Source organism: Pleurodeles waltl, chromosome 2_1 (assembly GCF_031143425.1).
Source record: "Pleurodeles waltl isolate 20211129_DDA chromosome 2_1, aPleWal1.hap1.20221129, whole genome shotgun sequence".
Taxonomy (NCBI): domain Eukaryota; kingdom Metazoa; phylum Chordata; class Amphibia; order Caudata; family Salamandridae; genus Pleurodeles; species Pleurodeles waltl.
Window position 1 is genome coordinate 132,719,543 of NC_090438.1, and position 20,958 is coordinate 132,740,500.

The window sequence follows — 20,958 nt, forward strand, 5'->3', positions numbered from 1 at the left end:
AGTAATAGTTCTAGGAGTAAAATGCCTTTGATTCTTTGCAAACTTACTAACATGCATGTTTTAAAGATTTTCACCAGTTCTTCTCTAATCTTTTCCCATACTGAGCAAGGTTGGAAATTTACTCCTGACAAGGGCAGAAGTAAAGGTTCTTCCAGGGTTGGGAAAAAAGTGGTTGGAGGAAGTGAACTTGTAAATGCTCAACAGATTTTTGCATGAGCTAATATACTCATGCATTTTTGCTCATGCTAAAATACAGTTCACAAGTATTTTCTAGGAGTATGATTTCCTGGTCTACTTCAGTAAATTCATGCAAGTTCGTGAAAGCCACTAATGCAAAGACATATACCATGGGTGCACTTTTGTGAATTGCTTGCAGAATTAGGTCCCTAACTAGGTCTGGCGTTAACCAAGACATTTTGTTTTTACTAAAATTGTATTTCTAAAATTGTAGTTACTATGAGTGATAGCACTCTGCTCTTCCACAAGGACCATACTGGCATGCAAAGACGTTTTGTTCAGTGTCAGGAACTACTGTGGCAATGTGTGCTTTTTAAAACCAAAAAAACTTTTTTTTGCTTTTTGCCAATGCTTGTTACAGAGGTGAGGGCCTGGCAGCTCCCATAACAATAAAGTGTTACAAAAGCCATGTCGAAACAAGACAGGTATTTTACGAAACCAAAAGAATGACAACCAATGTCGGATCGGTTGGCTTTGTCAGTGCTGGTTGAATTTGTTTCCATAATTTTGTTGAAAATGGTTAAGCTGATTTTTCATTATGATTTTTTTCTTTTTATTTTTTTTATTTTATTTTTTAATACTAGCATGTGTCAACACATTTGTTAAATGATGCTTCAAAGGAATAGTACCTAAAATTTCACAGTAATTTTGCCAAACTTTTTTCCCTACTTGTTTTTTTTTTGGAGCAATTTATTTTGAAAGCAAAGAATTATCAATTTTGCAAATACTTGCATCTAATCAGAGAGTATTCTGGGAGCATTATACATAGCCTCACATTGTTAAACTTTTCAAATGTGTGTACACTTTTTTTCTTTTTTAAACTGAAACCACTGTCAGTCATGCAGTGTGACCTTAAAACGTTTATGTACAGCACTCACCCTAATAATAAAGGCTTTGCATTAATTAACTATAAATACAAGTTCAAACACCATTGACATATGGACACAAATATTACCTCAACTTGAGACAGTTGCCTTCGCTGTAAGCTGGCAGCCTAAAGGTCTGTGCTGCAGGGGTATGGGGCTATTTGTCCCAAGGACAAAATAAATATGAAAACTTGTGGTCCTTAACCCCAAACAATAGGTCCTATTATTGTTCTGTGGGCAGCCATGGAGAAGAGGGCTAGCGAGAAGACCTGCAGGGCATGGAGGTTTTCAGGCTGCAACATCTCAGCCAGCTCAATGTCAAAATGCTCAACACTGGCAATTCCCAGCATGCAACAGCCCTTTTGGGCCACAGCCAGGGGAAGAGGGCAGCCTTCCAGAGGAGCCAGCTCCTCCACCAAGTGACTCCACTTACTAGGCACACCACCATGTTACACCAGTGCAGGACAAACTAAAGGCCTTTCTCGGAATGGAGAGAGGTCATGACAGACAAATGGATCAAAAACATCATCCAGCATGGTTACGGCACAGAAATTATAATGTCACCTGAAGTCATACCAAAGGAAAGACTACACCGAGAGTAGGAAAGACACTGCATGCAAAGAAGAGTGTAGGAACTTCTACAAAGCAGGGTTATTGAGAGGGTGCCCGTGGATGAAATCAATCAAGGAAACTACTCTGCATACTTCCTCATTCCAAAACCGGACACAACACTACAACCAATCATCCATTTTCGCTTACTGAAGTTTATAAAGAAGCAAAAGTTCAAGATTGCTGCACTGCAAGTGGCCTTCCTGCCACTGGGGGAAAGGGAATATATGACAACCAAAGGCTTTAAGGATGCCTATCTGCACGCTCCAATGAAACAAACACTAAAAATAGCTCCTCTGTGGTCTACAAGACACGATTCCAATTCAGGCTGCTTTTGTTTGGGATCAAATTGTTACCCAGATTATTCACAAAATGCCTTGCGGCAGTAGGCGCCTACCTAAGAGGGGAATACAGGTCTGTCTGTACCCAGATGACTAGCTAATCCAGGCACACTTATACACACAGTGAGAAAAGGACAACAGGAAAGCAATGGACCCTTTACACATGCTAGGTTTCATGATTAACCTTCAAAAATCATCCCATATGCCTGAAAGAGAAAAGATCTTTCTGGGAGCAAGAATCAACCCGATGATAGCAAGGGCTTTTTCTGCCCTCCTGAGGTTTCAGGCGGTAACAGATCATGCCCTCCGCTACCATATGGGTCTGTTTCTGACAATGAAAACTGAGGGGGAAGAAGATGGGTAATACTTTCTGCAGATCCCACATGCAAGGATACATGTGACACTACTGAAACAGTGGATGCAAAACCAATGGTCAAAGGCAAGGGCAAGTTAGGAAGATCTAGTGGCTGTAACGCCAAAAGTACAGAAGGAGATGGCATGGTAGAACGAGGACAACATAACTGTAGCCAGGAAACTTCACACAACCAACCCCGACAGTTATCACTGATGTGTCTCACACAAGGGCTGGGAAGCTCACATGGGAGAGCTGAAAGTCAGAGGAATATGGAAAATGAAAGAAGAGATCTAACACGTCAGTTTCCTTGAACTAAAGGCAGTCTTACTTGCCCTTAAAGCCTTACAGATTGATGTCACAAGGAAAATAATATAAATTCAGACCGACAACACAACCACAATGTTCTATGTGCAGAAAGGGGGAGGACAAGTTTGCATGTGCTGTCAAAACTAGCATAAGTGATTTGGAGATGGGCCATTGAGAGAGGAATTGACCTAATAATGATACACCTACAGGATGTAGAAAATGGAATGGCAGACATACTAAGACAAGCATCTGTAACACTGGAATGGGAACTAAACGACAAAGTGCTTCAAGAGGTCTCGTGGCAGTGGTGCACACCAGAGGTTGACCTATTTGCAATCCTAGAAAATACAAAAAGCTGAGACTTCACATCCAGGCACCCATACCTCCTTTCCCAGGTAAATGCTCTATTGACAGACTGGTCAGGGAAAATGTTTCACAAATTTACCTTTTACCTCTAGTGAGAAATAAGTGCAAACGGTCCCAGGTGACAATTATCCTAATTGCTCCACAGTGAACAAGACAAACATGGTTCTCAGTATTGCTGGAGCTGGTGTAAAGAACTGTCAAGAAGCTACCTAGAAAACACTATGACCTCTCCATGCAAGGAGGCATCATCTTCCACCTGAAAGTAGGCAGCTTGAGTTTAGCTGCCTGGCTCCCGAGGCACTTGAATTCCCCACAACTTTCAATGGACATTCTAAAGGAAGCAAGAAGGCTGAGCACTAGAAGATGCTACAGGGCGAATTGGCAGAGATACATACTATAACGCAGAGACAGTGGTCGGTTTCTCAGCAGAATGGAGGATACAAGTTATCTTGTATTTTGCCACCATATGCACAACAAACTGACGTACACATCATTAAAGGTGCACTTGTTGCTGAGAGTAACTTTCTTTACAACACCAGTTATCAATGGTTCCTGGAAGGAGCAAAGGGAATAGCTTCACCCAGGCCAGCGCCTACATGGAACCTCAATTTGATGTTAATGCAACTTTTGAAAGCAGTTTGAACTGCTGCACAAGGCAGCACTGCGGTCCCTGATTGGAAGACCACCTTCCTAAGCAATATCACTCACTACACAGGGTGAGCGAGCTGCAGGCACTAACCACCAAAAAAACATACCTGCAAATAAACAGGGATAGGATAACTATGAAAATCAATCCACGTTTCCTCCCAAAGGTCATATCACAATTCCACATGACCCAGTCACCTGGATTTCCAGTTACCAGGATTTTTTTCATCAACCAAAAACACAAGCCAATAGAATGATGCATACACTAGATGTCAGGGTTGTGGAATTTAACTAAATATCTACTTGTCCATTGGACAGGTTGCTTCATAAATCTACTTGTTCTTTAAAAAAAATCTACTTGTCCCTATGGTGCCATGTGGTGTAGCAACAAATTATGGCAGTACTTATTATGTAAGAGCTCTGATTACAGCCTCACTGATTATGCAAGGGCTAATACCCTTGTAGAGCTTGAATACTAGAATTTTCAAGCCAATTTTCTAGAGCTATGATTTCCTAGACTTTTTCTGTAAATTCTTGTGAATTCAGGAAAGCCACTGTTAGAAATGGGGTCTCTAGTTGGCAGTGATTGGCACCCTATCCTAGCAGGGACCCTCACTCTAATCAGGGTAAGGGAGTTAGCGTCAAGGGGCATTACATGGGCGTTCCCATGCAAATACCAACACTTTCTGACACAAAACTCTACCAAGAATGTAAGAAAAGGTTTTATGTTAAATAATAACACCTTTTAAAACCAGGCATTAAAAGGAGAAATGTGTTAATTCCTCCTTTCTTTTCATACTTTGCATGTGTGCTCAACTGTGCAGCACACATACAAAGTAGGAAAAGGTTTAAAGGTTGTCTAGGCGTAGTATTTTGTACTGGAATGGAACCCTTCCAATACAAAACCTACGCTAGACTCTCGCACACAACCTTGCACCATGGCACAAGGTGTGTATGTGGCGCAAATCAGCAAAACTCTGCACTGGCGCTAGGCAGCAGGGAGGAGAGCGACATATCTCTGTAGATATGACGCTCTCCTGTTTCCACCCTGTCACACAACGCAGCACAGCATGTCTGGCTGCTGTACTGCGTTGCCCGACAGTTTAGTAAATCTGCCTCATTGTTATTAAAATTCAATTTCTCTATCCATCTATCAGCCGGCTTTACTGTGAGTGATAGCATTCTGCTCCTCCACAAGAAGCATACTGGCACATAAAGTAGTAGTGCCAGGAACTACTGTGGTAACGTGTGCTTTTTTAGACCAATTTGTTTTTTGTTTTCTGACACTGTTTATTGCCAGGCCCTCGCCACTGTAACAAAGTCATATCAAAAGCCATGTCAAAACAAGACATGCATTGACAAAACCAAAAGACTGACCACCAATGGCAGATTGGCTTTGCCAATCCTTGGTTATTTTCATGTTTCACATAATCTTGTTGACAATGGTTACACTAGTTTTCCGTTCGGAATATTTTTCCACATATTAGCATGCATCAACACATTTTATTAAATTAAACTTCAAAAAAAAATAGTAGATACATTTTCACAGTCATTTGGCAAAATGCTTTTATCCTACGTATGTTTTTTTTAAGAACATTTTATTTTGAAAGCAAAGAGTCATCAATCTTACTTACGAGCTTCTGCAAACATTTGCATTTAATCAGAGAGCATTCTGGAAGCATTATGCGTAGCCTTATATTGTTAAACTTTTGAATGTGTGTGTACACAATTTTTTTTTCACTGGAACCACTGTCCGTAGTGCAGTGTGACCTTCCAACGTTTTTACTTAAAGTCCTCAGCCTAATAATAAAGGCTTTGCAATAATGAACCATAGATATAAGTTTGAAAACCAATAACATAGGGACATAAATATTACCTCAACTGCAGCCCGCTTCATTCCATGTAAAGTGGCAGCCAAAGGGTTTGTGCTGCAGGGGGCTGGGCCTACTTTCCCCAAGAACCAAAAAAAAAAAAAAAAAAAAAAAAAAAAAGACACATGGAAACTTCTTATCATTTACCCCAAAACAATATGTCCTGGGCATCATGCTTTAGGAATTTCACACCCCTGCAGCTAGATTGGTGTTGCACCAGTGCCAAAATAAAGAGTCAGAACACTAGTCAAACATGCAGTCAGGACTCAGCGGGGGGAACATGACTGCTAAACATGCAGGGAATATTCCTGAATCAACATATAATAAACAGTCAAGAAAGAGCGTTGATTTCTACAATTGTTTTCTTGACAGTAATAGCTTCACACAACTGAACATGAAATTAAAGCTACAAGGAATGACTTTCTGACAAAAGATTATAATTTTGTATATCCACCAATTTCTCATATTCCCTCAATCACCTACTTTCTTTCCACTGAATCCTCCCTGTTCAATGAGGGCACATGTGCAGAAAACACAGCAGCTACAAAACAAGCATTGGCAAATCCAGTATGTATGGTCTTGGCAAGGCGGTGAGATCCGTAAATGTATTTCTATTTGTTTTACAAGTATATCCCACAAGAATAAAAACTAAATGAATAAAAACATACCACTACTGCCTCAATGTAGCAGATATATGCATGTAATAAAATTAAACCATTTACCATAATTTCATTAGAACATTAAGGGCAGGTAATGAAACCTCTACTGTTTTAATACACATCACAGGAAAATATGAATCTTATCAGGCACAGAAAAGGTATTACTGGTGTAGAATTAATGCAACATGAGTACACATCTTGAACACGGGTAACTAAAAAAATATGTAACGATGAAAAATGGGCAACCCAATTGATTGTGGTAAACAAACGGCATTGGTGGAGAGAGATGATACAACATATCATGCCGAACAAGATCTATTAGACGATATAGGTGTACTGAAACTTAAATAGGGTCCTGTTTACCTATCCCCCCACCAAAGGACCACAATTGCAGTAAAGTTTTGGAAGAAGGCATAGGATGGGATGTGGAGGTAAGATGACATAAGGAACTCCACTGTGGCATGGAATATATTTACTGCATGCTCCAAGGTTGGAGTGGTTTAGAAGTGGGACCTATTTGTATCGCTCACTTAAGGGATCTATGGGAAGGAAATAATCTGAAATCCACAGGCCAACTTTAAGAAAAATATGAACTACATATTACACAATATTTCATATGCCTTTAGTAAGGGCACTCCCTCAAGGCACATAAGCCCACACTGGTAGAACTCCAAGAATTTAGTCCTCTTGAAGCACACTTAACAACTGCAACTCTTGGCCGAGGCAGTATATCAAGGTACTTACAGAAAATTTCCCAAATAACTTAACAGAACTAATGAAGCAATGAGAAGGAGAATTGGGTCCACTGGAGGAGACAGACTTGAGTAATGGCGCCATGGAAGTATGCAATATCTGCTAGGCTGTGGCTGGTGAAATTTAATTATTATCCAGAATCTACCTCACTCTACAGGATGCATCGAAAATTGGTCGACTGCCATCACCTAATTGTAACAGATGTGAAGAAAATACTTGGAAGAATATTAACTTAACCTGGTTGAGGAATGGGGGAGCAATCAAGTTGGCCGGTGGGACACGCTTCCAGTGACCTCCCATCATCCTGGCCCGATCCTGCAACAATCCTGGTGTGCCTGGGGCATTAGGTGCCCCTTCCCCCAGCAAAGGAAGGTGCCCTAGCCATAGCGGAATACCATAACCCCGTTTCCGGGGTTCCCGGATCTCTAACTTCAGTGGCGCAGGGAAGTCCATCTCGGGTCGCATGGAGTGTGGCCCGTAGGAGCAAGGGGGAGGCATTGGCTTGGCCTTCCCCAGTGGACTTTCTGCCCTTTCTTTGATTTGTGTTGGCGGTCAGACAGCCCCTGGCGGTGGAATTGTGGGCCCGTTGGCCCTTTAATATGCGTGGCCCTACCGCTGGGGCTGGTGCCGCAGCGGAGTGTCCCGCTGTGCATGAGAGGAGGGTCCCTCACTTGGAGAGCTGGCGTAAGTGAGCTTGGGCCTAGTGGCGCATGATCCGTGGTCCAGTTGCGGGCCATTGAGTGAAGGAGTATTGGGCACACAGCACAAAGCCTATTGAGCGGGGATGGGGACATAATTACAGCCCGTGTTTGAGGGTTCTATGGAGCCAAGCGACCAATTTGGATCGTATGATGGGCGCTGCAGCTTCAAGGTAACTTTATCCCCCTTTGGGGTCAGGCACAGTGGCAATACATCTTATTTTTCTGGCTGACGGTGAGATGGGCGAAACTGGTAAATAGCAGCGTCGCAAGGAAACATCATGGAGCAGCACACCATGCCGGTGCCTCTGCCGCAGCACCAGACTTGTGTAGGGGGGCCCAGAGATGTCCTGAGCGCGCCGACTGTGGAAGAGCCATCGCAAGCCAAACTTCTAGCAGCTATACAGGGTTTCAAGGTAGTCCTCGAGGGGAAGATAGAGACGATGGCATTGGAGGTGAACCTCCTCCGAGCGGACCTCCGAAATGTTTCTGATAAGGTGAAAGTGGTGGAGGGCTCCATTGTGAAATTGCAGACGGAGGTGGGTGCTTTGCGGAATCAGATGGTGCAGGTCACTTCCACAGTCGGGATGCTGGAGGCAAGACTGGAAGACTCAGAGGGCAGGTCCCGTCAGAATTATGTCCACTTGCTTGGGTTTCCAGAACGCGTGAAGGGTGCCACGGCGGAAGTCTTTGCATAGCGCTGGGTAAGAGATGTTCTGCAGCTGGTCAGGCTGTCCAAGGTGTTTGTGGGGGAATGTGCTTACAGGGCTCTGGTAGCACCTCCTCGGCCCAGGGCGCCTCTGAGGGCTATCATTGCACGTCTTTTGAATTACAAAGACAGAGAATGTATCCTGCCGGCGGCTCGTGAATCTGACAAGGCTGTCTTTGAGAATTGCAACATTTTCATTTATCCTGACTATACGAACAAGGTTCAGAACTCTAGAAAGGGGTTTTTGGAGGTGAAGGCCAAGCTCCGTGCCATGAACATCAGATATATGTTGTTGTATCCAGCACACGTGAAGGTGCGCTCTGGGGGCAAGTCCCACTTTTTTGAATGCCCGGGGGAGGTTTGGAGATGGCTGGAGATGTGGGACAAACTTACTCCTGGTAGATCTGGGTGGACTGGTCTGGTTGCTCATCGGGTTTCTGGCGTGGACGGCTCAGACTGGAGGATCCACGGGGAGAGCCAGATGGAGGGCACCGCAGAACAGTGTGTTGATCCGGACAATAGAATTGAGATTCAACAGGATGGTACAATGACAGTGGTGGTTCCTGGACTGGCTGATGGACTGAGTGGGGCACTTGATCAGGGAGTGGAGAGGATCACTGCGGACACTTGATTTTGTTTGCCCTTACCTGGATGCTGCTGTCGCGCCTTCTTTTGTGGGGCCAGGGTCTACGCAGGAGGCGCCTGCGCTAGAGAGTGGGGGGTTTCGGGAGGATGGTTAAGATTCTGAGTGGGCACTACTTGCATGTGCATTGTACGAGGGGGGGCAACGTGTTTATTGGAGTATGACTAGCTAAGAAATAGCAGGGTCAGATGTTCTCATCCTTTTCCTCTTATGCAAGAAATGTGACAATATGGGATGCATCAGGGGTCCCATTTACCCATGTTTACAGTGAAGTGGATGTAGAAGGGAGATACTCATACAGGGCACTTTAGACGGGGCGCCCATCACTATTCTTAACACTTATGCACCCAATATAGATGATCACTCCTATGATAATATACCCGAGGTTCTGGGGGACGGGGTGGATGCGCCTATTATATGGGCTGGGGATTACAATTGCATTTTGGATGGAGAGAGATCGTTACCCGTCTAAATTGGGTACTAAACTGTTGATGACGAGACCTCTAGCAGAGTAAATGCGCAATTTAGAGCTGTGGAATGGTTGGAGGGAACTACACCTGGAGAGAAGGGAGTACACCGCTCAATCTAAGATGCATAACACGCACAGTCGCCTGGATCGTTTTCTTCTGGGTGGACTGAACTGCTCACAGGTGTTGGATATTAAGCATCTGGGGAGGTTTCTCTCCGATCATGCACCGGTGTTGATGCAGTTGCAATGGGGATCCGATAATTGGGTAACACGCAGTTGGCGCATGCCTCAGGATTTTCTGACAGATGCTTGGTGTCAAGACAAGGTGGCGGCTACCCTTAAAGAGTATATGGACCTGAATTGGAGCACGACAAACTCTAGAGGAACGGAGTGGGAGGCCATGGAGGCTGTACTGAGAGTGGTATACACTTGTGGAGTGCGTAAACAAATGGAACAAGAACTTACTGAATGGGAGGGTAAGCTAGTGGTCCTGCAGCACCAGACACCAACAACAAGGGAGGCAGAACGAGAGTAGCTTCGGTTGTACAAGAAAGTCAATAGCTGCTGGGAATCGCTAGATAAGGTAACACTTAGATCATACAGAGAGTGGGAACTGGGGGACCCCATGGAGGACGTGGACCGGGCTATGGCTTTGTCGCTGGTGCGCACGCTGTCATGTAATAACAGGTTTAAACTTTTGCATTTCAATTTTGTGCAACGGACATATATTACACCTGACCGTCTTAATAAGATTGATCCAACAAAAGTGGCGGGGTGTCCCAGATGTGTTGCATTAAATGCTTCCTTTCTGCACTTGGCCTGGTCCTGTAGGGTGGTGCACTGGTTTCGGCAGGAGGTGGTTGGGAGAGTAGAGGAGGTAATTGGATTGGGGCTAGAAGTAACGCCTTTGACATGTCTTCTAGGTGTAGTGCGGAGATCGTGGGGTCAGAGTATGCCATATAGGCTTACACAAGTAGCCCTGGTACTGGCTAAGCAGAGGGTGGCCATTGGCTGGATAAGTGCCCGGAGCCCCTCCATCCCTTACTGGATCTGAGATTTAATGGAATGGGGTGCTGCCGAAGAACAATATATGCGGATAACACGAAGAGAGAAGAGGGCACCAACGGACTTGATTGCATGGGGACACTACTGGAACGTTTTACCGGTGTGGAAGAGTCAAGCTCTGAGTGGAGCACTGATGATGATGGCTGATTAAGTGAACCTTGTGTTGGTCAGAAAGGTGACAACCAACTGTGGTAAAGTTGTGTCTCTGATACTCATGGTATATGAAAGGATTGGTTACATGAGGATCTTCTCTGGGAGGGGAAGCTAAAGGGAACTTCTGTTCCAGTGGTGGCTGTTGAACCCTATTTCTGATTGTATGTTTATTCTGTCCTCCAGAAGTGAGACAAAAAGATATTGTGATGTCCCGAATTGATATGCAGTGCATTCATTGTATTTTTGTTGGTTCGGTTTTAAAACTCAATAAAAACAGTTTTATAAAAACAACAACAACAACAAAAAACACACAACCTGGTTCTGCTCCCCTCGGACAGAAAAATACTTGTGAGAAATTATTCACACTGTTTTCGGGCAATCAACACGATTTTTACCTATAGTGATGCAGCTTAGATTGATGGCGGAGATGGGGGCATAAGGGGTGAATAGGTATAAACACACATTTTGCTAACAGAAATACAGCCAAGTGCTGGAGGGCGGCAACAGATCCATCAAACGCGGTGTGAATTACAGCAATGGACGGATGATCAAGAATGGAAGAGCTGATCTACCAATTTAGAGGATGACCTAATAAACAGAATAAAATATGGGAGGCCGTGGAACTTTCAATTAATTATAAAACTGTAGCTACAATTGTCACAGAGTCACCGTCATTTGGATCAATGTAATTTAAAATATTGAGAGTGTTCCTGTAATGCAACAATGTATTTGCGATCTAATTTGCTTGTTATTGATCAAAACAAATAAAAGAAGCTATTAACAAAATGCTGTCACTCACAAGGTGAAAGAGTTAATGGCTGAAGTGGGCTGACCGATTGCCCAGTGATGTGGTGAGCAAAGCAAAATGCGAAGGACAGCTGAACAGACCAATGAATGAAGATGAATGATCCAAAGCTCCTCTATTTATGCATTTTTTATTTATTCATTTTTTGATTACCTGGGGCTAGCGAAAAGCTTAAGATGACTATAGGCAAGACCTATCAATGAAGCGCCAGTAGGGCGGAGCATATCAACTCAGAAAGAGACACCGCTTAAGGCTGACGAGAGAAGTTAAAAAAAGATGTTGCAATTATCGACGTAAGATAGGACTACAGAGACCTTTGAATTAGACAGACAGTGCAATAGAATTTAAGGTGAATTGATATCTGGCTGCTTTCAGATCAGTGGCTTCAAATTTGAAACCATGAACAAGGAAGGGAGTGTGGGTAAGGCTGGGTCATCTCTGGCTACTAGTCATTAGTCTAAGCCGGCCACATGTTTCTTGGAAGGCGGAACCTCCAGAGTTCAATAAGACATTGAAAGTAGTATGAGCCACATTTTCATCCTAAGGAATGGAATGTGTATGGCATTAAAGCAGGATCTGTCTAATTAAGGAAAGCTGATAACTCAACATGACATGGTATACGAACAGGTATACTACACGTTATACAATACGCCAAACAAAATAAACATTTTTAACACTATGGACTGACAATGAAAGAAAGTCCAAATCATTTTATCAAATAAAGAAAAAAAGCAGCGGTTCCAAACAAGGAAATCTGGTTTACTTGTTGAATGTGAACTCTCTATGACTGCACTCAATCAGGAAAAAAAATTGCCTCTCCCCCCGGCAAGCAATAGCTGTACACAAGTTGGCTGCAACCTGGAACAAGCGCCATTGAATATGTATTACAAATACATCTGACCAGTATATTTGGAAAAAGGCAATGTAATAGCTTTCTATTCCTGTGGTTGCAAACAAACGGAGCTGAGAATAAAATAAAATGTAAAGTATATAATGGGTATTCTCAGTGACCTAAATTGAACAATAATTGATAAATCTGACAACAGCTGTTGTCATAAATGTATATATTATTTTATACTTAACATGTTCATTGGTCATTCCATAGCTCCTAGATACGTTGTTATATTAGATACTTTTGAATCCCTGCTTTCGTTTTTATATCACACTGATCAAATGTTTTATTATCATAAGCATTTCGCTATTCAAAAATTGAGGAAAGATAAATGTTAGAAAAGTACACTTATTAATTACCTTCAAATAATACACATCTTGAGTCTGTGTTTATACACTACTACTTTTCTTTTCATATTATTGTACCCATTATTATATTCCTTGCACATATATCCCCTTAATATGTACAGGGAGTGCAGAATTATTAGGCAAGTTGTATTTTTGAGGATTCATTTTATTATTGAACAACAACCATGTTCTCAATGAACCCAAAAAACTCATTAATATCAAAGCTGAATATTTTTGGAAGTAGTTTTTAGTTTGTTTTTAGTTTTAGCTATGTTAGGGGGATATCTGTGTGTGCAGGTGACTATTACTGTGCATAATTATTAGGCAACTTAACAAAAAAAAATATATACCCATTTCAATTATTTATTATTACCAGTGAAACCAATATAACATCTCAACATTCACAAATATACATTTCTGACATTCAAAAACAAAACAAAAACAAATCAGTGACTAATATAGCCACCTTTCTTTGCAAGGACACTCAAAAGCCTGCCATCCAAGGATTCTGTCAGTGTTTTGATCTGTTCACCATCAACATTGCGTGCAGCAGCAACCACAGCCTCCCAGACACTGTTCAGAGAGGTGTACTGTTTTCCCTCCTTGTAAATCTCACATTTGATGATGGACCACAGGTTCTCAATGGGGTTCAGATCAGGTGAACAAGGAGGCCATGTCATTAGATTTCCTTCTTTTATACCCTTTCTTGCCAGCCACGCTGTGGAGTACTTGGACGCGTGTGATGGAGCATTGTCCTGCATGAAAATCATGTTTTTCTTGAAGGATGCAGGCTTCTTCCTCTACCACTGCTTGAAGAAGGTGTCTTCCAGGAACTGGCAGTAGGACTGGGAGTTGAGCTTGACTCCATCCTCAACCCGAAAAGGCCCCACAAGCTCATCTTTGATGATACCAGCCCAAACTAGTACTCCACCTCCACCTTGCTGGCGTCTGAGTCGGACTGGAGCTCTCTGCCCTTTACCAATCCAGCCACGGGCCCATCCATCTGGCCTATCAAGACTCACTCTCATTTCATCAGTCCATAAAACCTTAGAAAAATCAGACTTGAGATATTTATTGGCCCAGTCTTGACGTTTCAGCTTGTGTGTCTTGTTCAGTGGTGGTCGTCTTTCAGCCTTTCTTACCTTGGCCATGTCTCTGAGTATTGCACACCTTGTGCTTTTGGGCACTCCAGTGATGTTGCAGCTCTGAAATATGGCCAAACTGGTGGCAAGTGGCATCGTGGCAGCTGCACGCTTGACTTTTCTCAGTTCATGGGCAGTTATTTTGCGCCTTGGTTTTTCCACACGCTTCTTGCGACCCTGTTGACTATTTTGAATGAAACACTTGATTGTTCGATGATCACGCTTCAGAAGCTTTGCAATTTTAAGAGTGCTGCATCCCTCTGCAAGATATCTCACTATTTTTGACTTTTCGGAGCCTGTCAAGTCCTTCTTTTGACCCATTTTGCCAAAGGAAAGGAAGTTGCCTAATAATTATGCACACCTGATATAGGGTGTTGATGTCAATAGACCACACCCCTTCTCATTACAGAGATGCACATCACCTAATATGCTTAATTGGTAGTAGGCTTTCGAGCCTATACAGCTTGGAGTAAGACAACATGCATAAAGAGGATGATGTGGTCAAAATACTCATTTGCCTAATAATTCTGCACTCCCTGTATTTACATATTTATTACTCAAGTTCTATTGTACTAGAGAAATATTAAATAAAATTAAATTCAAATTATAAATTAAATTAAAGTTAAATATATATATATTAATTAATAATAAATAGAAAAATTAAAATATTAATATAAAATATATATATACACACATACATATACACTCTTCTAAGCTTTACTCTGTCTCCCCATCACCCTATGTCTCTATCAATCTATCCTCCATCCCCAGTGACTTATCCCAAAACCACTCTACTACTTTCATCTCCAAAATAACCCTGCCTAAGCTCTTCCCTCCTCTACCACATCTAGCTCACCCCAAACCTCAGTTTACTACCATGATCTCCCAAACAACCCTACTAAATTCCCCCTCGTTTATCTCACCTCTCACTCATTTAAAACCCCTCCTGCTACTATGATCTCCCTAACCCTTTCCACACACTTCCCTCCTCCATTGCTCCTTTACTCATCCCAAGCCTCATCCTATTACTATAAACTCCCAATTAACACTTCTGGATTCCTCCCTCCTTTATACCTCCCTTACTCGAGTCAATCCAACCAACAAACTCACCTATCCTCTGCTCAAATTAACTCATAATACTACTAATACTGTACTCGTATTTCCCTATTCTAATCCACCACTAATTCCTTTTGGGTTTCGGGGAACGTGCTGCTCGCCGAAAAGTGATTTGATGCCTCGTTGGGGTAGTAAGCTCTATATAAATACTATTACAATACAGTACATACTATATATTTTCTTTTAGCAAGCTTTGAAACTTGCATTGAATTCTCAGTCTCAGAGAGCTGCATTTTTATCACGAAGGTCAGCCCCTGCAACCATTTTTAATAACCTAAAAGGGAACTGCTATCACTTTCTTCGAAATATGCATAAGAACATGGCCACACTGACCAACAGCAGACCCATTACCATTCTTCAGAATGCCAGCATGCCACAGGATACAGGTATCTTTATGCTTTATATTATGCCAGCTATTGTCTTAGAGAATACGGCCACTGATGTTTTACTACATATGTTTATCATTTCACTACAAATTATGAAATCGCCATGCTCCAAATTAGGCCAACACCATTCTGCAGAAAATGGCCAAAATCATGCTCAGTGAGCTACAGTATAACTCCAACTGTGCAAGAGAAAATGCTCATCACGAACATGGAATAAGGCAAATGTGTGCAAGAATCAGAACACAAAATCTTTCCCAAAATAACTGAAAATGTGATTGCTAATAAAAAAAAAAAAAATTGTGCCACAGAACATGGTATGCTGCAAAATCTTACAAAAGGGGAGGGAGGGTATTGAATTTCATTTTTCCACAGGAGGAAGAGGGGAAAGAGCAAGCTAGAATTATGGGTTTGTCTTGAACTTATGTTGTATGGTGTTAAGCGTGAGCAGGGATACCAATGGGGTAAGAATGAATGAATTTAATGAAGTAGCATTGCTAGAAGCTGGGGTGCGGCGTAAGTAGATTAGTTAATAGCTTGTTGATGACAGTCACAAGGCCTTTTGCATTAGGTACTTGGAGTGGAAAGGAGGGTAGTTGGGAACAGAGAGAACTACAATACAGAAGATCTCAATTACTCTCAGGGAAGCTTTATAGTGTACTTTTTTCAGAGATATAGGAGAATATTAGTTTTTCTTTCTCAGAGATTTTTACATGTTTGAATAAATTTCAGGAAGAATTATCTGCAAAAGTAAACTTTATTTTATTTAGCTTCAAAATGCACCCAAGCGAGGCTATAACCACAACAAGCACTAGCAAATCCAATTGAACCTGCTGTTAGACTTTGCAATGCAAGCCTATTGGTATTGCTATTCAGCGCCAAGCTGCTGCGTTTGCCAATGATTGTTCATAACGCATTATTTAAAATGAGGAAAAATAAAAGAGTTCAAAATACTGGAGAAAAAGAAAACAGGTATTTGAATCCATTTCACACCTGTACACTGAATTAAATATTTTCAGTCTTTAGAAACAGATTGGTTTATTTCTCAACTACTTCCCAAACAGGAAACATTTAACAGAATGAATAATGAAGTATCTGAAATTAAAGGAAAAATGCTAGCAATAGTCTAATTTACTTTCCAGAGAACTCTGCACTAAAACAAACGCTCCAGCCATGTACTGCTCTACGGCAGACCAGGGAGCAGCTTTGGGGACCTCCAGGAGAAGAGATATCACCATTGTATTGACGTTGAGTATACCTTGTGCTTCAAACATCATCCAAGTGCAGATGCCCACACCTCCTTTCGCACCATAAACGCCTCACTTGTGTGCCAGATTACGAAGTAACAAGGGGCAAGCCAGTATTGCTGTATATCCGGGCAAATATCGCAGTATAAGAAACGATGGTTCATTTGGAGTCATTCGCATCTAGGCACTTGCATTGCCTAGCATTTTGTGTATATCACAGATTCCAAGCACACAGACTGGTAAGGCTGCTCTTCTGCCATTCTCTGCTTCTTCTTGTACATTTTTATTTTATTTTTATTTTATTTTAAATCACACAGGGATTCTTTTTCAGTGCAGAACCGGATGATTTTTTTGCCTTCACTTTGTGGTTATGTGCCATGCCCTGGGACTAGTTATCCATTATTGCACCTAAATGAAGTGACTAGCCCTCCTTCGCTGGTAAAATATTACACCAGGATTATGCAAACCTATACCATTCAGCAAAAATGATTCATGCCTATTTATTTCTCCCTTTCACTGCTTCTTCAAAGACCAGGGAGTGGTTACCAGCTCTCATTTTTTTTTTTTAGAAAGTACATGAAAAATCTTACAACTTCTTGTAAGACCGTATTCGCTTTTTGGGCAATCATGTAAAATGTGCAGCACCACAGTCAGGTCCCCTCGTTTTATGGTTAAGTTTCCTCCTTTTTCTGTCATATTGTTATGAATTCCTCATAATGAGAGGGAAAGTACAGCTTTTTATATAAAGTCAGTGTGTTGCGAACTTTGGGGTGACTAGACCATAAGGTTTATTTGCTTGCTTAGCCCAACAACGAATTGGTCCATAATTAGCTTTGACTGTTCCTGCCATATGTCCAACACAAGTCGTTTTAAATTTATTTTTCAGTTACCTTCACAACTCACATGCACTGTGCTGTATCATGTATTTGGAGTACCTCTTCATATCTCGATGTTAACTATTAACGCACTAATATAATTAATATATGATGCTTTCTGACTGTAAGTTTGTTCTGTTTTGTCTATGGATGATTCATTCCACAAAATATACATTTGTGCATCTAGGGAATGGCTTAGAGGGAATTCCTGATTCTTATACTTTGACTGCCCAGGCTTAGGCTTTCATACATGTTGTGGGCAAAAGAAGATGAAACCAAACCAATTTGAGAAAGTCCGCTCATCAGTTAAACACCAGCAAAAAATAAGCCTTTTGCTCTGCTAATAAGAACAAGATGTGGGGAGAAATATGGAAAGCACAGGGTGGGGGATGTGAGAGGAGAAGCAGCACATGGGGCTGAGAGCAAGAAAACATACGCACTCTCACAGAGTGCTCAAAGAAAAAAATAGCTCTCCAACGTCAGTTGTGGAAAAACACAAGTCGTCCAAAATAAATGGGTGGTAAAGAAGCTATGCTCCAGGTAGGAACAAACAAGTGGAAGAAACAGAAGCCACTGGAAAAAAAAAAATCAAGCAAGTAAGATTGACAATAAAGTCAATCAATGATAAACAATTGGGCTGACACAAAGCACACTCAAGGTACTGGTATTGTATAAAATAAGTCTTCGCCAATAGATAGCTACAAACTGTCATCTACTACACCGATGGCACCCAACTCATCCTCTTCCTGACGGACAAAACAACCACTGCCAGAACAAACTCCACCAACTAAATGACCATGGTAGCAGACTGGATGTGAATCAACTGCCTGCAGCTCAGCCTTGTCAAGATGGAAGTACTGGTCTTCAGCAACAAGATCTCCCCGTGGGACTCCACCTGGTGGTCGTCAGAGCTAGGGCCAACGCCTACAGACCATGTAAGAAATCTAGGGATCATCCTGGAAGACAAGCTCAACATGACAGCTCAAATAAACATAGTGTGAACTTCCTGCATGCTGCGAAAAAATCTTCAAATAGTTACCTCAGAACACCAGACGGACCGTCACCAAGCACTCATCACCAGCAAGCCTAACTACAGCAACACACTACACCGGAATCTCCGCTCAACTCCTACACAGACTCTAGACCATCCAGAGCACCACTGCAAAACTCATACTCAACCTCCCACGCCGCACCCACATCACAGTCCACCTCAGTGGCACCCCATTTACAAATGCAGCCAATTCAAACGTCTCACATACACATACAAAGCCCTATGCCACACAGGACCAGAATCCTTGAACAGCGGCATACACTTTCACCAACCCGACAGACACCTACGATGTGACCCACTCTCACTCATTCCCTGCATCCGCAAAATCAAAACTTGAGGTCGCTCATTCTCTTACATCGCACCCAAGACATGGCCTCCATCTACACATCAGAGCATCCGCCTCACTTCTTGAGTTATTCAAAAAGCTGAAGTCTTGGCTCTTCGTAAAAGAACCTGGGGAACCATAAAATTATACACATCCTCAAGAGCCTGGATACCCCCTTGGATGATTAGTGCACTATACAAATCAATATAAACGTAACAAACTACACTTAAAGATCTTGCAGCAGATTTCTCCAATGCTCATTGAAACAGGACACCGCCACCTAATTAAGTGCAGTTTTGGAAGGATACTCCAGAATAGTGTCCTGAATCCCACACAGACAACCAACAGCAGTGCAAGCCCATAATACTGACAGACAATGCAGAACACCAATGCCAAGTACATATCTCTATACAATTAAATAGGGATATGGATGTCAAAAAGGTTTGAGAAAGGACAGTTGCCCAGGATAATAAATACACTTCAGGACACGTGCGGAGAGCCTGTATGTACTAATGGTAGTGAGAAGTGTAGGCACCAAGGGTACAGGAGGGTCAGGCAGCGGAGAAGCAGGCAGGGTATCCAGGCATAGGCAAATATGGAGCTGAGGAGAAGCAGATATCGGTGCACCAGAGAAACGCAGCAGAGGCAAATATGGGTCCACAGCGGGGAAGCAGCTAAAGGGTCATGACAAAAAATAGACTTATGAGGGAAACAAAAGGGAGACTATGGTCGCACATCAGAAGACACGCAGATATGGGAGCACGGCAAAAGGGAGACATGAGAAGACAAAAGGGGGGGGCAGGTATGAGGGCAGCAGAGGAAAGGCCGATAAGCGGGTAAGAGCGGTGTGGCACAAGAGAAGTAGGAATGAGAGCACTAGAGGAAAAGCAGATCTAGGGGCAAAGGGCGAGCTTGAGGTACTCACGGTTAAAGTGCTATTTCGCTATATGCCAGCGTACACCACAGACAACAAAAAAAAGGTATAGGAAAGGTACACAAGCCTAGGGTGAAGGCACGGGGCAAAGCGATGTGCGGAAAGGGTAGTGGGCAGGAGAAACACGCAGGGTCTGGTTGCTGGTAAAATGATTTTTCGTGGTCCGGAGAGCTACAACAGGTATGGACTGTCAGGCACGGTCTGGTATGTAAAGAATGTGCTACTGGAGGAGGCAGGTGGACGGGAGGGGGAATTCGGGCAGCAAGAACAGCGAGGCCTGCCGGCTACTCACAATCAAGGTGCTTCTTCTTCGGGCCCATGACTTCGTGCGTGGTGGATTTGCACACAGCCTTTGAGATGGCGGAGCCGGTGACGCTGTGCTGGGCAGCCGTGATCCGATCTGTGATGGACTGTCCGGACATTGTGGCACAGACACCCCGGGGGGACACTTCAGCTTGGTTCTACTGGCCAGGCGCGCCGGCCGCAGGGGAATCGGGGGAGAAGTGGGAACGGGGAATGGAGCGCCAGGGAGGTGGGTACCGGGAGGGGTAGGGGTGCCGGGGGAGGGTCTGCAGCACGGCGGCGACGGCTAGTTCCCAGCACAGGAAACGACCTAGCGACGACGCCTGCGTCACATGACCGGCACGTACCCACTGAGCATCGCGCATGCGCTTTGCCTCTACTCTCGGCTTTGCTCGGTACTGTGACAGGCGTGCTTATGATTGGACCGGAGAGCTCGGCTTTCGGCGGCTTGCCATTGGTTTAGGTGGCAGCTCGAGCAAAGAAACAATAGGGGGGGAACGGAGCGTCGCCGGCGCGCGCGGCTCTGAGTGGAGCGCTGCCAGCGCGAGCGGGACGGGGCAGAGCGCGCGCTCTCCGCGAAGGGCTCACGGGGGACTTCGTGGGAGCCAGCGGAGCTGACGCGCAGCTCGGGGGAATCTGTATACCGGGCCGTGGCTGGACAATTACTGGTGGGCTGATGGCAGAAGACTTCCACGAGGAAAGCTCTAGGGGGGCAGCACTGCCAAGAGAGTAACCCATACCGTGCTGGAGTCTGAAGAAGATCGTGCACTTTATAAAATTTGAGTACACCTAA

At 43.3% G+C, this 20,958-nt stretch overlaps 1 protein-coding gene across 11 annotated transcripts in view; it reads right to left on the reverse strand.

Annotated features, from left to right (window-relative positions):
- LOC138262033 (phosphatidylinositol-binding clathrin assembly protein-like) overlaps positions 1 to 20,524 on the reverse strand; it is a 464,917-nt gene extending 444,393 nt beyond the window's left edge. For 3 of the 11 annotated variants that reach the window (XM_069211714.1, XM_069211732.1, XM_069211791.1), the window contains exon 1: positions 20,155 to 20,514. In XM_069211714.1, the coding sequence (XP_069067815.1) occupies positions 20,155 to 20,284 (130 nt within the window). In that variant the 5' untranslated portion in view covers positions 20,285 to 20,514. Of the gene's footprint in view, positions 1 to 20,154 lie in introns of all 11 variants that reach the window. The other 8 variants (XM_069211706.1, XM_069211724.1, XM_069211752.1 and 5 more) reach the window with 6 other exon arrangements.
- Between the last annotated feature and the right edge of the window lie 434 nt (positions 20,525 to 20,958).